The following is a 25,420-nucleotide window of genomic DNA, read 5'->3' as shown; positions in this document are numbered from 1 at the left end:
ACGTTAGTACATAATTTTCGACACACTCAAATGTATCTAATATGATAAAACAGCGCTGCGTTACCCCCAAGCGGCAACCTCCTGCAGTTTCTCTTGAAGCCAATACGGAAGTAACATATACTGCAATTCATCGACTGGCCGCTAGGGACAGGCTCCAGAAGGGAGCAGAATCTCATTGAGCCCCATGTTAAAATGGCCAACTTTACAGCAGATTAAAACATGTTTACAGCCTGGTACAAATTGTGGTTTTGGTCTATACGGCTAATTTTTCCCTTCATGACAACTGTGAGGAGGGTGAATTTTTTTATAACTCATTCGTTTACATTATATAAAGCATTCAACTTCTGCATAATTAAGGGCGTGGCCACTTCGAGTGACAGGTGGATAGCCATTTATCTGCTGTCTGTTAGTCATCGCGTCACTTCAGCTCCGCCCACGTCCCGCCTTTTTGCCCATTTTCTGTTATCCGGGAGTGACGCGCGATGACGCGCTGCCAAGATGGCAACGGCCATCTTGTCCATACTTTGCGCTTCAGAACGGCTCATCAGAATCCTATGGGTGACGTCACGGACACTACGTCCATATTTTTTTACAGTCTATGGTTACCCCACATATGCTTGACCGGAAGAAGCGGCGACTGTGGCATAATAAAAGCTCCGCTGCTGTCGAGCCGTGTGTCGCACTCATCTCTCATTAGCAATCGCTCCAGTGGCCACGTTGCGCTCCCACAACACTCAGCCCTGCTCTGCTTCATACTACAGTAACATTAATAATCTCATCCATGAACATGATTTCTGCCCGAGTCCCGGCCCAATTCTTTTCCACCGGCTGCGGGGTGAAGACGACATCTCCCATGAACCCGCTCTCAATCTCGGCGTCATCAAGCTATGCCTTTGTTTTGAATAGGCGACCTCTAATGGTGAAAAAAACCCCGACATATTGCGCTTTTAATACTGTAAAGCTGCATTGTAAAAAAATATATGACCAATAAGTTATAACAACATAAATTCAATTCATTTTTTTAAGTCAGTTTAATGTAATTTAAGTTGAAATGACTTAAATAGCCAAGTTGATTGAACTTAAAAATGTAAGGCTGTAATCTTTTTATTACAGTGTGTTGGCTATTAAAATCTATTGTAAAACGTGGTATATAAATAAATGTGACTTTACTGGAGTGCCGAATTGCAGAGCTTGTGCAAGCATCTACATCGCTATGATCAGATGTTTTCTTAACTACTGTTTTCTCACCGCTTTTTGTTGTGTGTTTGTTTTGTTACTGAAAGGAAACCGCACAGCACATATTAACATATTCATCTAAACGCCGTTCCCAGCAGCGTGAGGATATTCACTAACACTCTACCACTGCAAAGGTATTTCAAACTTCTTTTTACCCCATAGCGGAGAACGAAAAAGAACTTCGCTGTGAGTATATCACGGCCTTTAGAGTTGACATGTAGTCGGTTATAGAAAGTAGAATGTCTAAAGTGGACCATTGACATACAGTTATCTTCTTTTCAGTGTTTTTTTTTGTTTTTCTTTTCTTTTTTCGTATCTTGGCTCAATAATAGTTGAACATTATTTTGTAATCTAGGTTAAGTTTCAAAATATCTTACAGAAGATTGTGAGATATAAAATCGCTATTATAAGATATAAAATCACATTGCAAAATATAAAGTCACATTGCGAGATTTAAAGTAGCAATTATGAAAAATTAAATTCAAAATGACAAGAAATAAAATATAAATTGAGATCTATAAAGTAACAATTTGAGTTTTAGTTAGAACTTTGAAGCAGGAACATCACCTAAAATATACTTAAAATCAGTGGTTCTCAACATTTTTGACTCAAAGTCCCCCTGTTGTCCAACACAATATCTGAAACCCTGCTCCCCTCCATATACATTAAGATATTTCCAGAATTTCTGCTGTAATTATGACAAAGCTGATTGTTTTCAACCTTTTTCTAATTTAATATTTTACATGAAACACCCTGATTCATTTTGTGATTCCCCATTTTATATTTTGTATTCCAGGACTGTATGTTCTTCAGTAAAAACAGTAGTTATTGAAAAAAGAAAAAAAGAAAAATGCAATTGTTTCCTCCCAACATGGAGGCAAATCTCATTCCATGTATTTTGTTGTTCAGAAAACCACAGATTGGAGTCATCATTTCAAAATCACCTCGTGCTCAAGGTTTTGGTGGTATGCTTCGAAGTTTTCTTGTGTTTTTATACTTATTGTAGTCGTATTACTGCATGTTTTACTCTTTCATTGATATTTTAACTTTTGTAAATAGATTGCCTGCAATATAGGGTTCCCACTAATTTTAAAATTGTGATTTTCAGGGCTGAAAATATTAAAAACTCATCTCTATATTATTACATTCAAAAATCTTTATTCAGTAACCATGAACGAAAGGAATAGTAGTGGAAATGCTTTGGGTTAAAGGTGTGTGAACCCTAATTCAAATTAAGCAAATTTCTAAAGTGCAAATTTAGTCTTAATTATTGTATTTTTGTTGTTGTTGTTTGTTTCCAGTTTAACTTCGTAAACTGCTTTGCCTCTCTCTTCTATATTGCCTTTGTCATGCAAGATATGGTGCTTCTTAGACAGGTGAGTATTTCAGAGCTCAGATGCATTGACAAACAATAAATCAAGTGAAGTTGAGTGACTTAATAACAACCTATGATTTACAAGGTGCATTATAGTTTTAAATGTAAGCAACTTTGCCTCTTGCCTGTGTGTGTGGATCATCAGAGTTTGGCCACCCTGCTCATCACCTCTCAAATCCTGAATCAAGTGATGGAGGCCTTTCTGCCATATTGGCTGCAGAGGAGGAGGAACAAGAAGGTGCATAAGAGGATGAGGAGGCTGATGGGTGATAAAGAGCTCCCCCTGCTGGAACAAGTTCAACTGGAAACCGAAATGAACACCTATCTGGTAGGCCCTAGTAACCATTATCTTTTGGGTGGCTTGAGTTTGAAATAAAGTTTTGAGTAAGTTTTGAAAATAATTGGCAATATTACAAAAAATGTACAATTATGGACTGGATTTTGTGAGCAAACATAGATAGATTGATGGGTGGATGGATGGATGGATGAAAGATAGATGGATTAAAAGATAGATAAATGGATTTTAACGATAGATATATAGATAGATAGATAGATAGATAGATAGATAGATAGATAGATAGATAGATAGATAGATAGATAGATAGATAGATAGATTAGATAGATAGATAGATAGATAGATAGATAGATAGATAGATAGATAGATAGATAGATAGATAGATAGATAGATAGATAGATAGATAGATAGATAGATAGATAGATAGATAGGTGGATGGATGGATGGATGGATGGATGGATGGATGGATGGATGGATGGATGAAAGATAGATGGATTTAAAGATAGATAAATGGATTTTAACGATAGATAGATAGATAGATAGATAGATAGATAGATAGATAGATAGATAGATAGATAGATAGATAGATAGATAGATAGATAGATAGATAGATAGATAGATAGATAGATAGATAGATAGATAGATAGATAGATAGATACTAACAATTAAATGGATAGATAGATGGATGGATGGATGGATGGATGGATGGATGGATGGATGGATGGATGGATGGATGGATGGATGGATGAATTAAAAGAGATGGATGGATGGATGGATGGATGGATGGATGGATGGATGGATGGATGGATGGATGGATGGATGGATGGATAGATAGATAGATAGATAGATAGATAGATAGATAGATAGATAGATAGATAGATAGATAGATAGATAGATAGATAGATAGATAGATAGATAGATAGATAGATAGATAGATAGATAGATAGATAGGTGGATGGATGGATGGATGGATGGATGGATGGATGGATGAAAGATAGATGGATTAAAAGATAGATAAATGGATTTTAACGATAGATAGATAGATAGATAGATAGATAGATAGATAGATAGATAGATAGATAGATAGATAGATAGATAGATAGATAGATAGATAGATAGATAGATAGATAGATAGATAGATACTAACAATTAAATGGATAGATAGATAAATAAATCCTAAAATTCATAAATTATTTTTTTGTTCTATCAGTTGCACGCATACTCAAGCTTCGAGGCTTTCAAGTTCTTGGTTCTTTGTAAATTTGATGAATAGTTAACTGGAGACTCGCACTGACCGGTTCATCAGAATCAGTGAGTTGTTGAATCAAGAACAGATGCAATCGGATCGCCCAATTCACAAATGAATCAGACAATGCTATCACATCTGTGATTGGGTGATGAATTCTTCAGGTCAAAATAATGAGGAGCGACATAAAAAGTACGAAATTATACTTTGGAATTTAGTGAAGTAAAAGTTTTTACTTTGTTACTGTCCATTACTGGCTTCTTGCATCAAAAACAGTCATAATTTAATTTTACATGACCGTTTTCTGTCCCTTTCTGATCTTTAAAATTGAATCTCTCTGAAATATTTTTGATCTCCAGGGCACATTTGACGACTACCTTGAGCAGTTCCTGTTGTTCGGTTATGTGAGTCTGTTCTCCTGTGTGTACCCGCTGGCTGCGGTGCTGGTGGTGCTGAACAACATCACTGAGGTTTATTCTGACGCCTTCAAGATGTGCCATGTTTTCAAGCGTCCCTTCTCAGAACCAGCTGCGAACATCGGGGTGTGGCAGGTGAGAAAACCTCGTGAGAAAGTCTCACATCCAGAAGAGCTGTTAATTTCTGTACTTTAAAGAAGGCTTAAGAGACAGAAAAAATGTACAGTGCTATAAAAAGCAGAGTACAATCTGATGAACTTCAATAATAGTATAATTATAATAGTCAATAATTGCCCATATGAGACATAAGGATAGGGCTGGGTATCGATTCAGATGTTCCGATTCGATTTCGATTCGCAAGCTCTCAAATCATTTTCGAGTCTCGATTCAACTCAATGAATATAGATTTAATACAAATACTATATTTATAAAAAAGAACAGTGAACAGAAGTTTACAAGTGGGTAATTAAAAAGAAATTAAGAGCCACAAAACTGAATATTAAACCCTTTATTATTTTAGGTACACTCGGGTACATTAAAACAGAACCCCTATATTTCAAATGCATACAATTATGTTAAATACAATACAATTTTGATGCAACTTTATTCTAAAAATGTATCTGAGAAGTATTTGATAAAATGTTTTTATGGATATATTTATTCTAAAACATAAAAAGGATATTGGATGATTTTCAGTACACAACAAGCTTTTATTGCGATTTTGCCGACCGTCGTGTGCAGTTATTTTTCATACACGAGAAGTGCATTCATACCAGGACACAAGTAGTTGCCGTGGTAACGAACAACAATACCTTAACGTGCTGGCTTATGTGGACTAACTTTTATCTGAGGAAATCTGTTTATAATATAAGCTATTAGGTTTGAATTATTGGTCCTGTCTGTCCAGGGCTCCAGAGTGCGACTAAATGGTCGCATTTTGCGACTAAAATTTGAGAGTGTGCGACTGAATTTTACATCCAGTCGCACATGTGCGACCAGTACATTTGCATACTGTCGGTACTGGAGAAATTCAGAAAATACACTTACTATTTATAATTGATAGACGTTATGTCTGGCAAATTCTATCTTTGCCAGCCGTTTCTATATGAGAGAATATTAAACCATTTGTCCGTGGCATTTTTGCCATTTGCAATCCAGAAGAGAGAGAAAGCGAGCGAGCTACAGCAAACACAACACCACAGTCAGCTTAATGAGGGACGATGGCCAAGAACTAAACAAAAGTTTAGTCTGCTTAAACTTTAGGGATGTGCTGTGATATTAATCTAATTTTATTTTCGATTTTGGCTTCCAAGAATTATAAAAAGATGGTATGAGGTAAAACTATTCCGATAGCCGTGTTCAGTCGAGTGCGATCCTTCCCTTCACAGCTGCGCTGTCATTTCTCCCTAAACCTAAACTAAACGTCAGATTCAGTGATTGTTGTAAACTGCAGTCTCTACTGTTGCTAAACTGCGGGATGTGTTTGATAATAAAGAGCTATTAAATGCACAATAATCCGCGCAAGAGATGCCGTTTCCAACTTCAAGGCGGCTTATGTGTGTGTGAAATGGACCGACTTGCACTTAATATTTTAGGCTTTGTGTGCGCGTCTAAACCATCAAATAAACAACAAATAGCCTGTGTCAAAATGACCGGATTGGAGAGTAGTTATTTTAACAGTTTATATCTTAAATGGGCGTAAATAGTTTGGAGAAATAGGAGAATATGATATTATTAGTTCTACTTTCGATCGGTCTTAAAGGGGCAGTGTCTAATAAACCTGCAGACGATTGAGCCATTCATTCGAATCGAACAAAAGGCAAATAGAAAATATTCACATCTCTTGAATTAATAACTTTAGCTTTTATAAGCATTAATCTATCAATTTATACAGTGAAAACTATGCAGTGTTATTTTACATTCCATTACTTTATTAGATTTCTTTGTAGGTTTGTTCTTTACTGTAATATTAATGTTAGCAGACCTTCTGAATGCCTGCACACTGGTCCATTTACAAATAGATGTTTTATATTTTTGTTCAAACTTTGCGGTTACTTTTGCTATAGATATTTTACTCTTCAGATTATAAAGCCATGTTAATTATGTTCTTAATTATGTTTTTTTTTTTATATATATAAAAAAAATATATAAAGTATAATAAAAAGAACCGGTAAGAATACTGTTAAAGTACCAGATCGATAAGCAGTATCGGTAAGAGTAGTAATACTATTAAAACCTTAACGATACCGATCCCTATTAGTAATACAGTGGAAATTAGTAGATTTGGTTTGCATGTTGATTTACGGTGTGCGCCCCTAAAATTTCTGGTTGTGCCCCTAAAATTTTCAGTTGGGGGCCACTGTGCTCCTAGTGAAAAAAGTTAGTCTGGAGCCCTGCTGTCTATTGACTCAGTTGATTTGAATATGTCTATAATGGCTAACGTACGTGCTTAAGTGAACGCTCAAGTTTAATACAATGATCATAATGCAAGGCAAGCATTCGCATGTATGTGATCCATTTTTAGCGGTTGTGTGCTCGGCTGTAACATCTGGGTGATGTCTCATCAAATGGTTCCGCAGATTTGTAGCATTTCACCTTCATTACAAACGTCGACAACGCACCGGAAGCCGACATTTAAGCACTGAATGAATGAATGAATGAATGAATGAATGAATGAATGAATGAATGAATGAATGACAGGCGCGCCTCTCGCTCCTTTGTAACATCGCGCAAGGCAAATAAGAGGGTGACATCTAGTGGAGAAGACTATAAATTAGATTTACGTTAATCTTATATTCAATGTTTGTGGAAATAAATATGGAAAAAAAATATTTATGGCCTTTGAGAATCGATTTTGAATCGACCACATTTTAAAAAACGATTAATCGAAAAATCTATTTTTTTGCCCAACCCTACATAATAATAAGGCAGCCATTTGCACTAAGTCGCATGGCGCAACTAGATTCTATTTACAGTGAAAATAACATTTCTTAGCGATAGATGATATTTACACTAAGTGCAAAAAGCTGTAGATGCTCTTTACTAAGTGAAATAGTGATATTCTATTTACACCATGTAAAAGTAGCAGTTTTTTGCAATATGTGTAAATAGTAATTAGATCCTATACTTTTTTTTGTGCAGATACATACTATTTGCACCTAGTATTGTTGTGCATTAATAGGATGCAATAATAACAGAGTGTAAATGATTGTATTTATTAAAATGATTAAATGGATGCCACCTTAATGGGACAATAAAAGCCCTCCCTACACCTCCCCCTAACCCTACCCAATAAATAGTTGTATTATTACTAAACATTTCGTTAGGCACTTTATTTCCACTTTTAGAACATTTTCTAAAAGTTCAGCAAAAGGCGGATTCGAACCTGGTTCGATCGTTTCAAAACCTTGTTATACGAACCTTGCGCTCTTCTGACTATGCCACTGAAGACGTTGAACTACGCGTGTCTTTTTTAAAATCCCAACTAGGCATTGTTAGGTGGAGCTAGTGCAAGTAGCACTTGCCAACAAGGCACGCTATTTGCACTTGGTGTAAATAGATAGACACTCCGTAATAATAATGGGATTTGTCAACTGGATGTATGTGTTAAAAACAAATACAGAAAAAAAGTGCTATTCATTCTTTGAAGGTACACTATGTAACTTTTTTTTCCCCCAAACATGTTTTTGTCTTACCCTGATTACCCTCTGCTTATATTTTAGACCTGTCGGGGTGGTTTTCATGAGAAATTGTGTACATGCGTCACTCACCCTTGCTAGTTTGACGCATGTATTGAATGGAAGTGGAATAGGTTAGTTGTCACAATGAATGAGAAAGTTTGACATGGAGCAGCTAAATCTCAAACCTCGGGGGAATCAAATGTTTTTAATTAAAATGCAGAACAGAGGAGAGTCTGCTGTCACAAAGAGAACACGACAGAGCTCGTAATAAAACTAGAATCAACGTTTGGCTTTTCGGAGCTGCCGATAACGTGAGGGATTTTAAATGTTGTAAAAGTGACACAGAGATGCCGTTTTTATTACTCAGCGGTGTGAGTAAGGTATTTTATTGAACAGATAAATTTCTCTCTAACAGAGTTCCTTGTAAAGCATTATCTGTTGTGAAGGGTCATATTCATTATGGTTTTTTTTTGTAGTGCTGTGCTGTAATTTATTTTCAAGGAAGTACTGTGTCTATTAATGGGTATATTTACAGTAACTTCTTCAGTTAGTTAGCTTGACATCCGTTCCATCTAAACTAGTTATATATCTAAGCCTAGTAGTGAATGTTTTATGAGCAGTAGGATAACCATATTCATCCACACAGTCACGCAGAGCCGAAGCACAACCAAAACAATGTTCTTCCACAAAATGCAGCAGTTTTGTTTTTTTAACTGCTAGAGGGACAAAAGTTACGTAGTGTACCTTTAATAGTAAGGTCCAAAAAGGCCAAAGGACACCAAAAAGGTTGTCCATTTGAGTTTATATACACTACTGTTTAAAAGTTTGAGGTCTGTATGATTGTGGGGTTTTTTTTGTTGACATTTTTTATGCTCAAGGCTGCATTTATTTAATCAAAAATACAGATTTTTTTTTTTTTTTTAAATGGCAAATTATTATAATATATAATTAACTGTTTTCTTAATTTAAATATGATAATGCTAATATTTTTGTATTCCTGTGATGGCAAAGCTGAATTTTCAGTATCATTACTCCAGTCTTCAGTGTCACATGATCTTTCAGAAATCATTCTGATATGCTGATTTGCTGCTCAAGTAACATTTCCTTTTATTATCAGTGTTGTGCTGCCTAGTATTTTTGTGGAAACTGCGATACCCTTTTTTCAGGAGTCTTTGATGAATACTAATTCAAAAGAACAGTGCTTATTCAAAAATGTTTGTAACAATTATCAATTTAATGCATCCTTGCTGAATAAAAAGTTGTAATTTCTTAAAAAATAAATAAAAAAAAACCCTTTTGTCTGGTAGTGTTCACAGATATCTGAAGTCATTCGATAGCCTTACGCGATGAAATAATTTCTTATTGTTGGGTGAACTATATTGTGTTCAGAGGCCTATGATTTACCATGTGAAACACAGATTTGACTCAGTTATGCTCATATTCATAGAAAAAGACATTGATATCACACAGTGGTGGGCAAAGAACACAAATCATGTACTCAGTTAAAGCACAAATGAAAGCACAAACTACTAAAAATATAAGTACTATAAAATTTCACTCAAGTAAAAAGTACAAAAGTACTGAATTTATAAATGTACTGAAGTGTCAAATGTAAAATTTTATTCACATGACAGTATTTATGTTTACAACAATCAACATCCAATAAACGTCAACATACAGAATACAATTTACAATAACAAAAATATTACACAATATACATCACACTCCCTTAAACTATGACAAATAATTGTAAGAATTTAAAGATATTAGATTTAAATGAATTTATGATCATGAAAACATGCAGTCAAGTTTGTTACAATTTAAACAGTGTTATTGTAGTATTATTTTATATTATTATTAATATTTTGAATTGGCTTTCATTTTTATATTTTCAGTTTTCACTTTAATTTTAGTTTAGATGTTTTTGCAATTTTGTTATGTGCCTAAATTATTTTTAGTAGTTGTTTCTATTTCTATTTCTAATAAAAAAATATTTCTATTTCCATTTTAGTCATTTTAACTAACTGCTACCTTAAAGGGATAGTTTACCCAAAAATGAAAATTCTGTCATCATTTAGTCACGCTCAATTTGTTCCAAACTTGTTTGAGTTTCTTTGTTTTGCTGAACACAAAGGAAGATATTTGGAAGAATGTTTGCAACCAAGCAGATCTCGGCAGCCATTGACTACCATAGTGAGGGAAAAAAATACTATGGTAGTCAATGTCTGCCGAGTTTAAAGTTAAAATTAAATCAACTTTAAGATTTTCATCCAATGTTTATATTTATTTAGTTTCACCTATTTTTCAAATACGTAAATAATGTTTTTAAGTTTAAGTTTTAGTTAACAGTAATAACACTGTTACGCACACACAAAAAATAACATTTGTGCTTTTTTTTCTTCCAGTTGGCATTCGAGACAATGAGTATTATCGCCGTGGTGACCAACTGTGCCTTGATTGGTTTGTCTCCACAAGTGAATGCCTACTTCCCTGAATCAGAGACTCAGCTGATCCTCATTGTGGTGGCCATAGAGGTAACATTCTCTCCTTTCCCCACACCATGGTAACCTATAACCCCCGTTTGCAATTACCCAAATGGTCCATAAGGTGGCATAAGTGAGCTGTTTTCCTTCTGTGCGTGAATGAGTGTTAAAGGGTGCTAAACTTGGCTGTAGTCCTTGTTTCCTTAACCGCCATCCTGGTGGTTTGGATAATGCAGGAAACATAGTGTGTTAGACCTTGTCAGTTTGTGTAACAGAAGAATCCAGATCTACTGTGGAGCTCCAGTTCATATGGGTTAACGTCAGAATTAAACAGGAAGTTCAGTAAAGGATAAGCTTTGCTGCCGGCCTCAGGAGACCCACTCAAAATAACTGACCCAAAGCATGGAGAGAAACACACACTTGCACACAAACACACCAGAGACTTGTGTTTTTGGGAGAGAGAAAAATAGAACTCCTGATATTCTGTGAGAACCTGGTGGGGATCTGGGGAGGAATTCATTGTGCCATGTCTTGTTTTCCGCTAATTAAACTTCGCAGTAATCACTGGAGTTGTAATTAGGCCATACTGATTCGCGCACGGCATCAGCGTACCATGACAGAATTTTAAATAAAACTCGAAACCAGGAGTGTTGAGGGAATAGAAAAGTCTTTACAAACCTCAAAAGCAAATGCTCTAGTCATTCAAGTCTGTGTGTGTGGCTTTGTTTGTTTCGTTCTGCCACATTAAATCAAGTAAACTTCATCCAAATTGACTGAAGTCAGAGAGGATATGCATGTCAAATCAAAAGCAAATAGTAGGGTTGTTCAGGAGATCCAATTCAGATTGATTGGATCGAGTTTGGCTGCTCCTGCTGGTTGGAGTGAATTGATTTGTTTAGGGCTGGTGCAACTGGAATACGGGTATGCTGGGTAGTGGTACACAGGGCGCACTGCTCTAAATCAACTGTGTTTGTGGTTGAATGTGTGGCTACATTGTATCTCTGACGTCTTCTATTTATTTCATGTGAGGGTCATGTCGCTTTCAACCTTCCATGGCGGATGCTACAGACAGTAGATGTTACATAACACACACACATATATACAGTTTTGTGCAAAAGTCTTAGGCACGTTAGTATTTTCACAAACAAAGGTTTTAAGCCAGTTATTTATATCTTTTGCTGGAGTGTGTCAGTAGGAAATATCAGTTTAATATCTCAGGAAATATCTCACCATCATCGAGTCTGTCTGGGATTACATGAAGAAACAGAAAAAGGTGAGACAGACTAAATCCAGAAGAACTGTGGTGACATCTCCAAGATGCTTGAAGAAACATATCCGCAAATCTACCTGGACAAGTATGCATACTAAAGTGTACTTAGGACAAAAGCTTTTTTAAACTCAATGGTGGTTATTTCATAGAAGTTAATTGATAAATCAAATCTATTTATGACATTTATTTTTGAAAGCATCCTCGCTTTACAAAATTTTTACACAAGTGCCTAAAACTTTTCACAGTACTGTAGCTTTCCGTGAAGGTTCAAGTGTTTTTTAGAGCCTTGCCACAGTTCTTTGGGATTTAGTCTGTCTCAGTTGTTTCTGTTTCTGATATGTTCTTTCTGGAACATATCGACATTTAACTAGACAATGCTAACCAGCCAAAAATTTTCATTCCAACAATCAACATTTGTGAATTCTTTTCTGGTGCAACGAATTAAATTACACACTTTATCTTTAACTAATCATGTTGGACTTGACATTAAATTTACTTTGTTTTTGCATTTATTTACATGCTAACTATAGACCTTATCACCAGGAAACAAGTGTGCAGCCATATTTAGAATTTTGTCTTTGAACTTCCGTTTTTGTGGTAGCGCTGTATATTTCTATGGCATCGCTGTCGAAAAGAAATTAGCTGGTGCAGTGGATTTACTTATTGTAAAATTTGCAAAAGTTATCATGCTGAGCATTGTGATGTTTGAAGCAGATGTCATTACAAATGTCAGTAGAAATTAATTCATAAATCCACAAGAGCTTACCTTAATGCTGTGGAAATACAAATCGGAAGACAGAACACAACACAGGGCAACATATGGGTTTATATATACTCACTCTATACATAATTTAATTTGAAAGCTACTATCAGGATAATATTTGTTGTATTAGGGAGATGGAATACATTTTTTTGTGGAATACAATTTGTTCCATTAAAAAAATTTAATAAAAAAACATCACAGGTTTTCATTCTGCCACCGGACACAAAAGATAGAGCATGACTAGTTTTAGAAGTGAATAACCTAGGTTATTATAATAAACTAAATCTAAAACCACAACAAAAAATATTGTTGTAGAAATAAAATAAACAAAAATTGAAATAAAGTAAGATATAATAAAACTTATATAATAAAGTTAGCTGCCAAGACAACATTTCTTCTTTTCATTTAGTTTAACTACATGTAATAAAATAATTAAAACTGAAATAAAGATGAATAAAACTAATAAAAAAGGAAACAATATATAGAAAAACTTAATTAAAATTAAAATAACGGTAAATATAAAGATATAAACTAATTCAAAATATTAATAAAAACTATGATAGTATCTCAATAATACTTAAATTTGAATGATTTCAGTCATTTTAAATTAATTTAACTTAAATCAGTGAAACTAATACTATTATTTGTAAGGGCAAATATTGCAGGGAAGGTGCTTCCTCTAAATGGATAAATCAATTGTTAGTGGACCAGAGCCTATAAATTCCGTAAGATTCCACTCCTTAATATCTATAAAGATTCTCTTTCATTAACCCACTGTACTGTATGCACACAATTTTATGTCTATTGCATACAGCTCACACAATACGTAGCAAGAAAATCACATGCTCTGTCTATTATGCAGGCCGCTTCTCAAGGCTGTCTTTATTTATTTTATTGACTCTGTTAGTTCATTTAGTGGAGTGAGCAGGGATTGGCATTGGATCAGCAAATGGGAATGGGGGAGGGTCTTGTTCTTATGGACTGCAGAGTACTGTCTGATGTATAGATTCTTTCATACAGTATACCAACAGAGGAGGACAGGACAAACGATTAAATCATTCATATTATTACTGCATACTGTAGTTGTCACGGTGCAGCAGGGAAGAGTTGAATCGAGGATCTAATGTAAGTGCAAAACCTTTATCAAATAAACAAAACAAGAAGACAATCCTAGAAGAAGAAGATAATTTTCCAAGGGGAACAGCCCCAAAACAGTTTTTAGTAAAATAAAGTCAATAACCAACAAACTAAGAGAACCACAGGGCTAGATATATACTGGGGTGAATGAGGAACTTAACAAGACACAGGTAGGCTTAATAAGTAACCATAGTAGCAAACAACGGAATACTTAGTAACCTGGGCAACTGAGGAAACAGGAACTATAGGTTCACACAATGTCGTATTTACCATAACGATTCTGAACTGTAAAAAGCCTTCATATGCTTGTAGAACTTGTAATTCCAATGTGTAAATTACAAAGTGTATGACATCTAAGTAGCGCGAGAGTGATTTGAAAGCATACAGAGCTTTCGGTAATTGCGACATGGCGTGAATGCAGCATAAACACAGGAACTGTGAACACAGGAACAAAAAGCTACAAAATAATCTGTTCACACAGAACATATTTTTCCATTCCACTGGAAAAAATCCACTCCATTCCACTCCATTCTAAAAATGCAGCGCTTAAAGTTAAAATAGTTTTAAAAAATTGCGTCTCTAGACCAATTGTTTTCATTCCACTAACCTGCGTCTCACATTTTTCAAAAACAAGTTCTGTGTGAATGGCCTCCTTTGGGCAGAAAAACACAGGCAAACCATGACAATAGTATAGCATTAAATTATCATTATAGCATTAAATCAAACAGGATGTTTCATAATAACTGGTGAAAAATGTCTGCTTGCCACTTAATAAAAAAATGTCATTGCGAATTTTATCTCACAATTCTGATTCTTTTTTTTCTCACAATAGCAAGTTTATATCTCGCAGTTCAGATTTTTTTCTCAAAATTATGATATACTACTACTGACAATTCTGAATTGCGTGATATAAATAAAAAACATATAAACTGAGAAAAAAATCTGAATTGCGAGATATAAACTTGCAATTGCAAGAAAAAAAAGAAAAAATTTATATAAACTCACAATTCTGACTTTTTCTCAGAATTGCGTGATATAAATATATAATTCTGAATAACAGAATAGTGAAAAAAAATCTGAATTGTGTGATATAAACTCACAATTGCTAGAAAAAGTCAAAATTGCGAGAAAAGTCAGAATTTAGAGATATGAACTCGCAATTGCGAGAAAAAAAAGATTTGTGGGAAAAAGTCAGAATTACGAGATATAAACACACAATCGCGAGAAAAGGTAGATTTGCAAGCAAAAAAGTCAGAATTGCGAGATATGAACTCGCTATAGTGAGAAAAAAAGAATTGTGAGAAAAAGTCAGAATTACGAGATATAAACTCGCAATCGCGAAAAAAGGCAGAATTGCAAGCAAAAAAGTCAGAATTGCGAGATATTAACTCGCAATTGAGAGAAGAAATAGACAGAAATGCAAGTTTATATCTGCTATTCTGACTTTATATCTTGCAATTCCGAGAAAAAGAAGTCAGAATTGTGAGATAAAAAGACTTAATTGATTAATTGGCGGAAACAAGCTTGCTTACTGGCCAAGCTAAAAAATCCGGCTCCCAAATTTCTGTCATATTTAGGACCTCAGATATAGTATGGCTCTATAGCTGGGTTTTATCTACTAAGCAAAAATCATAAGTGTGTTTATTTTGAAAAGTAATAGCGCATCTCCTCAAAAAGCCACCTGGTTTGAGGTGTCATTCATGTCTGTGGCACAAACGGGGCAGGATTAGTTATACCTTTAGAAGTTTAATACTTGGGATTAAGTGTTCGTTCAACCCTATGAGCCATTGTAATAGATATGCTGTAGATCTGATGGTATTTAAATATAGGAAAACGTGGATTTGTTTGTTTTGTTGCATAAATGAGAAAAGCATCCAAAAAAGATTAATGCAGAAATAATCTCCGTGCCCTCAAAGGTCATCTTTGAATGATGGATAATGCAAATGTTCCCTCGCTTTGTTATCTCTACTTTACTTAGCTTGTGTGCATTGTCACTGTCTCGCGGTGGAATGAATCAGAGAGGTTTGTGAGCGAGCGTGTGTGTGTGTGTCATTGCTGGTATTTCTCAGAGCCATGACTGCTGCCTATTTTTGGGCCATTCGATACTCAGGTAATTACACGATGACATGCCTCAGAGAGCAGTAACTAGGCAACAGTGTAGCCACGGTGACAGGAGACGGCTGAGGATCAGGAAGAACTGAAAAGCCTGATGGTAGGGAGGCTGACTGTGACCTCTGATAGAGAGAGATTTGTTTACAAGCACGTGCACACACACGTAATAAAGCAAAACAAAGGTGTTTCAAACATTTAGGGGCAAATATACTGCCTCACAGCACCGCTATGGATTGCAGTTGAAACAATGCTTAAATGCAATGTAATTTTAACTAACTAAATAACTAGGCTAACAGTTTAGCTTTTTTTAGTTATACAGTAGCTTTTTGTACTTGTGTAAATGTATCTGTTATTTATGGTAGCTTGTTTTCGCCACTGAATAAAAAATAAAAAAGGTAATTGCAACTTTTTATCTCACAGTAAGATAAAATTTTACTTTTTTTCTTGTAATTGCGAGTTTACATTTCACAATTCTGACTTTTTTTCTCACAATTACGTGATATAAACTGACAATTGCACGTTATAAAGTGAGAATTGCAAGATATAAGATTAGATTAGATTAGATTAGATTCGATTCAACTTTATTGTCATTACACAAGTACAAGTACAAGGCAACGAAATGCAGTTTAGGTCTAACCAGAAGTGCAATAGCAGCAAGTGCAGGATATACAATGGATGCGTAAGTGCAGGACATGGATATGTACTGAATATGTATAAATATGTATAAATAGAGAGACGTTATTACTATAAACAGAACTGAATTTACAGGTGAAAATGTACAGTGAATAAATATACAGATGGCTATTACTATAAACAGAATTTACAGGTGAATATGTACTATGAATACAATATACAGATGGCTATTACTATAAACAGAATTTTACAGATAGAGGTATACAATAATATGTTAGGCTAATATGAGGAATAGCAGTGGATTAGGGTAGTGCAATAAATTATGGACAGAGCTATCCGGAAAAAAAGTGTAAAGTGCAGTGGAAAGTGGTTGCATATTACATTTAGAAGTACAGTGCAAAAATGCAAATGTAAACATTGGTACTATAAATACAGTCGGCAGTGCAAATGAGCATAATCCAGTTAAGATATGGCAGTGCAAGATGCATATGTAAACAGTTGTTACTGTGATAAACAGTCGGTAGTGCAAATAACAAAGTGAAGGAAGATGTGAGGTAGGAGAGTTATCAGTTTATGAGGGAAGTGGATCAACGGGGGTTTGAGTTCAATAAAGAGACAGCTCTGGGGAAAAAACTGTTCTTTAGTCTGCTGGTCCTGGTCCGGTGGATCCTGAAACGCCTGCCGGAGGGCAGGAGAGAAAACAGTCTGTGGGCTGGGTGAGAGGAGTCCTTGAGGATGCTGCGAGCTCGATGCAGACAGCGTTTCCTCTGGATGAGCTCGATGGCAGGTAGTGGAGTCCCTGTGATGCGCTGGGCAGTTTTCACCACCCGCTGCAGTGCCTTGCGCTCCGCAACAGAGCAGCTCCCATACCACACTGCCACACAGTTGGTCAGGATGCTTTCTATTGCGCAGCGATAGAAGTTCACCAGGATAGCCGAGGAGAGCTGATTCTTCCTCAGTGTCCTCAGGAAGAAGAGGCGCTGGTGAGCCTTCTTGACCAGGCTGGAGGTGTTGGTCGTCCAAGACATGTCCGCCGAGATGTGGGTCCCCAGGAACTTGAAACTGGAGACACGCTCAACAGCCATTCCATTGATGTGGATGGTGTCGTGTGTGCCTCTTGAGTCCTTCCTGAAGTCCACGATGAGCTCCTTCGTTTTGGTGGTGTTGAGGAGCAGGTTATTATCAGCGCACCATGTGGCCAGGTGCTGGATCTCCTCCCTATAGGCAGTCTCATCGTTGTTGCTGATGAGCCCGATCACCGTAGTGTCGTCCGCAAACTTGACGATAGAATTAGATCCATACACAGGCTTGCAGTCGGAGGTGAAGAGGGAGTAGAGAAACGGGCTTAGCACACAGCCCTGTGGTACACCAGTGTTGAGTGTGATGGATGTGGAGCAGGTGAATCCTGAACGAACATTCTGGGGTCTGTCAGTTAGGAAGTCCAAAATCCAGTTACACATTGAAGTGTTGATGCCCAGGTCTCCAAGTTTGGCTATTAACTTGGATGGGATGACAGTGTTGAATGCGGAGCTGAAGTCAACAAACAGCATGCGTGCATACGTGTTCTTATGGTCCAGATGGGTGAGCACAGAGTGCAGTGCCATGGAAACTGCATCCTCTGTGCTCCTATTGCTGCGGTAGGCAAACTGGTGTGAGTCCAATGTGGATGGTAGAGAGTCTTTTAGGTGTTCCAGGACCAGCCGCTCAAAGCACTTCATAACGATGGGTGTGAGTGCTACAGGGCGGTAGTCATTAGGGCACCTCGGGTTAGAGTGTTTTGGCACTGGCACAATGGAAGTGCGTTTAAAGCATGAAGGTACAGCTGCTTGGGCAAGAGACAGGTTGAAAATGTCTGTAAAAACCCCAGCGAGCTGCTCCGCACATGCCCTGAGCACACGTCCAGGGATGTTGTCTGGTCCAGCAGCCTTGTGTGCGCTGATCCGGCTCAGTGCCTTGCAGACATCTGTGGAGGAGAGTGTGATTGGTGGGTGGTCAGCTGAGGGTTTGAGCTTGGTGGCAGTTTCTCTGTTGTCTCTTTCAAAACGAGCATAAAAGTAATTTAGCTCGTTCAGGAAGTTGACATCAGTGGCTGCGGGGGTGGAGTGGGGGGGTTTGTAGTCACTGATGGCCTGGATGCCCTGCCACATGCGTCGAGGGTCAGAGTTGGAAAAGTGACCCTCTATCTTTAGCTTGTAGCAGTGCTTGGCCTTTTTGATGCCCCTCTTCAGGTTTGCCCTGGATGTACTGTAGGCTTGTGCATCACCTGATCTGAAGGCAGTATTGCGTGACTTCAGCAGGAGTCGAACTTCCCTGTTCATCCAAGGCTTCTGATTAGGGTATGTGGTGATCTGTTTCTGGGTTGTAACACTGTCGATGGTGGTATTGATATGATCCAATACAGAGGAAGTGAATGAGTCAATGTCCGTGTGAGCGCCACTGGTGGCTTGAGAAGCAAACATACTCCAGTCTGTGTTTAGAAACCTTTCCTGGATAAACTCACAATTGTGAGAAAAAAGTAAACTCGCAACTAAAGAAATCTGAACTGCATGAAAATAAGTCAGAATTGTGAGGTATAAACTCACAGTTGATAGGAAAAAGTCAAAATTGTGAGAAAAAAGTCAGAATTGCAAGATATAAACTCATAATTGATAGAAAAAGTCAAAATTTCAAGAAAAGTTAGAATTGCAAGAAATTAAGTCAAAATTGCGAGATAACTTGCAATTGCGAGATATAAACTCACAATTGCTAGAACAAGTCAAAATTGCAAGATAAAAACTCACAATTGCTAAAAAAAACTAAATTGTGGGAAAAAAAGTCGGAATGGCGAGATAAAAACTAACTCAGTCAGAATTGCAAGAAAAAAAATCTGAATTGCGAGTTATAAACTCACAATTGCCAAAAAAAAAGTCACAATTGTGAGAAAAAAGTCGGAATGGCGAGATAAAATCTCACAATTGCGAGAAAAACTCTGAATTTCAAGAAAAAAGTCAGAATTGCGAGATATAAATTCACAATTGCTAGAAAAAGTCAAAATTGCGAGGAAAAGGTCAGAATTGCACGAAAAAAAATCTGCATTGCGAGATATAAACTCACAATTGCAAAAAAAAAAGTCACAATTGTGAGAATAAAGTCGGAAGGGGGAGATAAAAACACAATTGCGAGAAAAAAGTCAGAATTGCGAGATATAAACTCACAATTGCTAGAATTTTTTTTTTTTTAATGGTCTAGTTTATATATTGTTTCATGCTATCACCCTACTCTATATTAATTTCTTCCATTCAAAAAAGGGTTACATTGTGTATTTGTGTGTGTTACATTAGACAAATACCATTGGAGCCCTATCTGATTGCTTAAAAACAAGGATAAGCCATACAAAGTCAAATAGAGTGCTGCATCATCCTGATTCTCATTGACAACTTATTTTGCAAGAGCACGTTTATAAATATGAGGCTGTGAAAGCGGACGAGAGAGAGTTTTTTCTGTTTGGCGTGATGACGTTAATGTCTCCGACAACCTCTTTAATCTCACTAAGCCACTTGCTAGCAACCACCTTTTTCAAGACAGGTAAAAGCTTTAAAACAAACTATTACTAATGTATTTTATGTAATAGAATAAAACATGAAAATATCTTGAGCTTGTGTTCACCACATTCCTTATTTCAGGCATTTGACCAAAAACCCATTAAAAAACATACAAACAACCAAAAAAGCATTGACTTAAAGGGATAAAGTGAAAATTTGATGTTTATCTGCTTACCCCCAGGGAATCCAAGATATAGGTGTTTCTTTGTTTCTTCAGTAGAACACAAATGAAGATTTTTAACTCCAACCGTTGCAGTCTGTCAGTCATATAATGCATGTGAATGGTAACAAAATCTGTGAGAGTAAAAAAAAAAAGCACAGACAAATCCAAATTAAAGCCTGCGGCTCGTGATGACACATTGATGTCTTAAGACACAAAACGATCAGTTTGTGCAAGAAACCGAACAGTATTTATATCATTTTTTACCTCTAATACATCATGCGTTAACAGACTGCAACGGTTAGAGTTAAAAATCTTAATTTGTGTTCTACTGAAGAAACAAAGTCACCTATATCTTGCAGATAAACATCAGATTTTAATTTTTGGGTGAACTATCCCTTAAAGGATGATGAAACCAGAAGTGCTAAAAATTCTAACTCGTTTCTGGGGGTTTGGCCTACAAAAATACATAATCCCTGACACTGTGTGACGTCATTGTCGTACTATACCATAGCTAAGAATCTCTCGTTGTTAACTTTATCTGCAGCATGGCTTTCTACAGGACTATTTCAAAGAGCAAATACGGTTCTCATATAATCGGATTTGACTGCGACTGTCTAGATGTCAGTGGCTAAATTAGCAATCAGTCAAAATGAGAGCGTGTGTATTTGTGTACACCCCACCCAGCGAGTGTTCTTGTTAACAGGCAGACAGGCTCTTCCAGGGCTGTTAAACTGAAGACTGTTCTGTTCCATGACTCCCTAACCATGTCTGACATGCTGCAAGATCAGATGTGGCTGGCATGCATTCTCTCTCTCTCTTTCTTTCTCTCTCTCTCTCGCTCCGTTCCACTCATGTCTTAAAGAGGATGACGGCTAGCCTGGAAACACTCTGACACCTCTCCGACACGCATTTTCCTCCAGTTCCCCGGTCACACATGAGATTGGTCACCAACAGTCTGAAAAAATCATTGGCTATACCCTTTCCTTTCTTGCTTTAGTTATATACTACTATGAAAACTAGAAGAAGATGGCGACTCTCTGAGAAAATTAACATCTGAACTCACTCTTCCCCATCCCCATCCGAAACAACATCACCCAAGTATTGCCTTAATTTACATTTCTTTCCCTTCACTGCCTCTTCCCCCATCTCTCCTCTATAATTCACCCAAAATCTACATGTGTTATTGTGAACAAGTACTATAAATAAGTATAAAGGTCTCATTCCCACAGAAGTTAAGCAAAAGGTAACAAAGGTTTTAAGAGTTTAGAGATATTTTGCTTATTGTGGTGTTTGCCAATTGGTCTTTACCTCCTGTCCTCGATGAGGTGTAAATTACAGGTCTACAGGACTTGATTAATTTACATGTGTTTACATTTGAAAGAGGTTTCTGTCTTGGTCGGAGTATTTAAGGGATGTTGCAGAAGGGTCAGGGCACGATCCTTTACTCAGGTCAGCCCGTAATGCTGTGTCTTCTAGGTATCCTACTCTTTACTTCAGAGCATTTGATGTTATGTATTGATTCATTTTGAATTGATTATGTAATTGGCATGATACATTTACCTGACTAATGATAAATTGTTACATTTATTTTTTTCTGACTTTGTAATTATTAACTCTAGTAGATTACCTTAAAGGTTTAGTTCACCCAAAAATGAAAATTCTGTCATTAATTACTTACCCTCATGTCGTTCGACATCTGTAAGAGCTCCGTTCATCTTCGGAACACAAATGAAGATATTTTAGTTGAAATCCGATGGCTCAGAAAGGCCTCCATTTGCACAATGCACTTTACACTCTCAAGACCCTTAAAAGGTACTAAAGACGTCGTTACAAAGTCCATCTCATTACAGTGGTTCTAAAATAACTTTATGAAGCGCCGAGAATAGTTTTTGTGCGCAAAAAAACCCTAAATAACGACTTATATAGTGATAACCGATTTCAAAACACAGCATCATGAAGCTTCGAAACGTTATGAATCAGTGAGTCGAATCATGATTCGGATCGCGTGTCAAACCGCCAAACTGCTGAAATCATGTGACTTTGGAGATCCAAACTCGACTCACTGATTCATAACGCTTTGAAATCGTCATCACTATATAAGTCGTTATTTAGGTTTTTTTTTTGCACAAAAACTATTTCCGTCACTTTATAAAGTTATTGTAGAACCACTGTTGTGAGATGGACTTTGTAACGACGTCTTTAGTACCTTTTATGGGTCTTGAGAGTGTAAAGTACATTGTGCCAATGGAGGCCTTTCTGAGCCAACGGATTTCAACTAAAATATCTTAATTTGTGTTCTGAAGATGAACGGAGGTCTTACGGGTGTTCTATTCTATTCTATTCCAGTGTACTTTTTATGATTCTCTGGTTGCCTGTGATATTTTAGCTCCTTTGATGGTATTGTATATTATTTTAGGGTTCTGTTTTTCTATTCTATTCTATTCTATTCTATTCTATTCTATTCTATTCTATTCTATTCTATTCTATTCTATTCTATTCTATTCTATTCTATTCTATTCTATTCTATTCTATTCTATTCTATTCTATTCTATTCTATTCCAGTATAAGTTTTTATGATTCTCTGGTTGCTTGTGATATTATAGCTCCTTTGATAGGATTGTATTAATAGGGTTCTGTTTACCTATTCAAACAATTCCATATTTGTGTGTATTTGTAGTGTTGCTGCCCTTTGAAGTACATCTGCAATCATGATACGTTTGTTTGTTAAAGACCTTGGAGAAAAAATTTGACTATACAAAAATAGTCTGGGCTTTGTTCTCTCATTATATCAGATCTGAGATTCTCAGTCTCTGCACCCCCTCTCTCGCTCTCAGACAGCAATCATACTGAAGAGAGGGTGGCATTTTCCACAGTTCATCATGCTCAAATGCAACATCATTTTGAGTCACACTTCTGCACACGCTCTCAGCTTGTTTTAGGCAGTACCCTGCAGGAGACTGTGCTTGTCTGTTACTGATGTACTTTTGTGATAAATGTGTACTTGTGTACTTTTCTGATGAATCATTCAGTCAGCGCTCTCAAACATCTGACTGCAGTACTGCATGTAAATTGCTTCTTTAGGTTTGCTGATGGAGACCTGCTTTTAATTTTATATAAGCACGGTAGTTCTATTACCGGTAACATTTACTGATGTTAAGCTAATTTTCTCTGGCAAAATCCAGTCTTTTCAATAGCAATCTACACTGGAATTTGGAATCTGAAATGTCTTGTGAGGGTGAAATATTTACGGAAGCACATTTTGCATCGGGTTCAAGTTGGTCATGTAAATTTGCCAGAAAACATTGCCAAAAGCAAAGTCTTTTTTTTTTACTCAATATGGCAGATGTAGTAAATTTAATTCCAAAACTGAAGTACAGAAATAATACAGTTCCATTAACGCTGACAACTTCACCCAATATTTACAAATGCTGTGTATTTTTTTGGTTTGTTTGTTTGTTTTTAGTAGGGTATCCCATTATTAGCTTAGCAATATGCCAACTTCAGACTGGAAGCAGTTGTGTAAATTAAGACTTAGTTGTGCCTTACATGAGGAATTATGCATTTGTGGTACATACATACATACGAATTGCTGCTTATGTAGAGCATTTCACATTATTAATTGCTCTAATTACAGTGGCAATTATGAGGTTTTATGAGGTTCAGTTATGATGCTGCTTATGTAGGCTGAAAGCCAAGCTCACTAGGTTTTGGAACAGCAGGTTTTTTGTTATTAATTGACGTTCAAATTATTTTATTAAATTATTTAATTCAGGCAAATTAATATGCAAAGATATTTGCCTACAAGTGAAACATTTTTGTTCTTTCATCTTGGCCTACATAATTAATTGTATGTCACCATTATTATTTTCTTATTTATTCGTTTTTTAAGTGTAAGACAGTTGAGGTCTTTGCCATGACTCCTTAAGATTTACCTCAATTTAGACTTTTCCAGGACGAGTCGCTTGTGTTCAGTTGTCCAGAGGTTTCCTCTGCCACCACAGCAGTAACACTGAACCTGATGCCCTTGACTATATCCTCAGTTCAGAGAGACGTGTTTGGATCTGGGTTACTCTGGTCTTTAATAATTACCATACTTTTGTCTAGCACAGGATTGAGGCAAGATTTGTTGAGTTTTTTTAGTTAGTCTGTATATCATTTTACATTCTACGAAATATGATTTGTTTAATGATTCTGTGACTACTTGTATATTTCATGAAGTCTAGAATATAGATATTAAATATTCAACATGTTTTAGCTGCGGAGAGAACACCTTTAGACTGGTAAATATGAATGAAAATGAGGTGAAAGGATGGTTTGCTAACACAATAAAGCTAAAGTTGCTGTCATATACTTATGGATCATAGGTGTTATCATTCATAGCCTAAAATAATGACATTATACAGTCAAACCAAAATTTATTCAGACACCTTCAACATTTTCTCACATTATCACAGTTTATTCACTATAGTTTAGAAAATGGTAATAAAATATGACAAGAACTCAGAGATAAACTGTCTCAGAGCAAATTCATCTAATAATGTCAGATAACTTTGATTATGTATGGGTATGTAATGGATTACAATCAACCAATCAGCTGTCAGCTGTTAAATTTAAGTACACAATTAGATAATACCAATTTAGGTCAACCAATTACCAAGCAGTGCTTAATTTTGTTCAGTCTGTGGAGTAAAAGGTCACATTAGCAATTTAAGAAAAAACACATAAGCAAAACATGGTCAGGTCAAAGTGTCTGAATAATTTTGGTTCCAAATTTCCTGGTAGTCCACTGTATGAAGAAATTTTTGCTATCCTATTTACATAAATGAACTATAGTGTCCTGCACCCACTAGTACAAAATTATATCTGGTGTCTAAATAATTTTTGGTTTGACTGTATATGTGTGTGCTTATATGCTAAGTGTCTCAGAAGAGCAATTTGGCTTTTGGTGTGTTATCAAAATATTCAGCCTTTCACTACATTTATAATGACATAATTCTATGACATCCACAACAGAAAACCAGATTTTTAGT

At 36.2% G+C, this 25,420-nt stretch overlaps 1 protein-coding gene across 2 annotated transcripts in view; it reads left to right on the top strand.

The window, feature by feature from the left end:
* The window catches only part of ano10a (anoctamin 10a), a 65,311-nt gene that overhangs the window by 15,355 nt on the left and 24,536 nt on the right, over window positions 1-25,420 (top strand). For both annotated transcript variants that reach the window (XM_079837487.1, XM_079837486.1), the window contains exons 8-12: window positions 2,146-2,201; window positions 2,538-2,612; window positions 2,757-2,939; window positions 4,512-4,703; window positions 10,654-10,782. In XM_079837487.1, the coding sequence (XP_079693613.1) occupies window positions 2,146-2,201; window positions 2,538-2,612; window positions 2,757-2,939; window positions 4,512-4,703; window positions 10,654-10,782 (635 nt within the window). The remainder of the gene's footprint in view (window positions 1-2,145; window positions 2,202-2,537; window positions 2,613-2,756; window positions 2,940-4,511; window positions 4,704-10,653; window positions 10,783-25,420) is intronic.

The sequence above is a fragment of the Gobio gobio genome (assembly GCF_949357685.1).
Source record: "Gobio gobio genome assembly, chromosome: 15".
NCBI classification, from domain to species: Eukaryota; Metazoa; Chordata; class Actinopteri; order Cypriniformes; family Gobionidae; genus Gobio; species Gobio gobio.
Note: the sequence above shows the minus strand (reverse complement) of the source record. Positions and strands in the feature narration are given on the sequence as shown.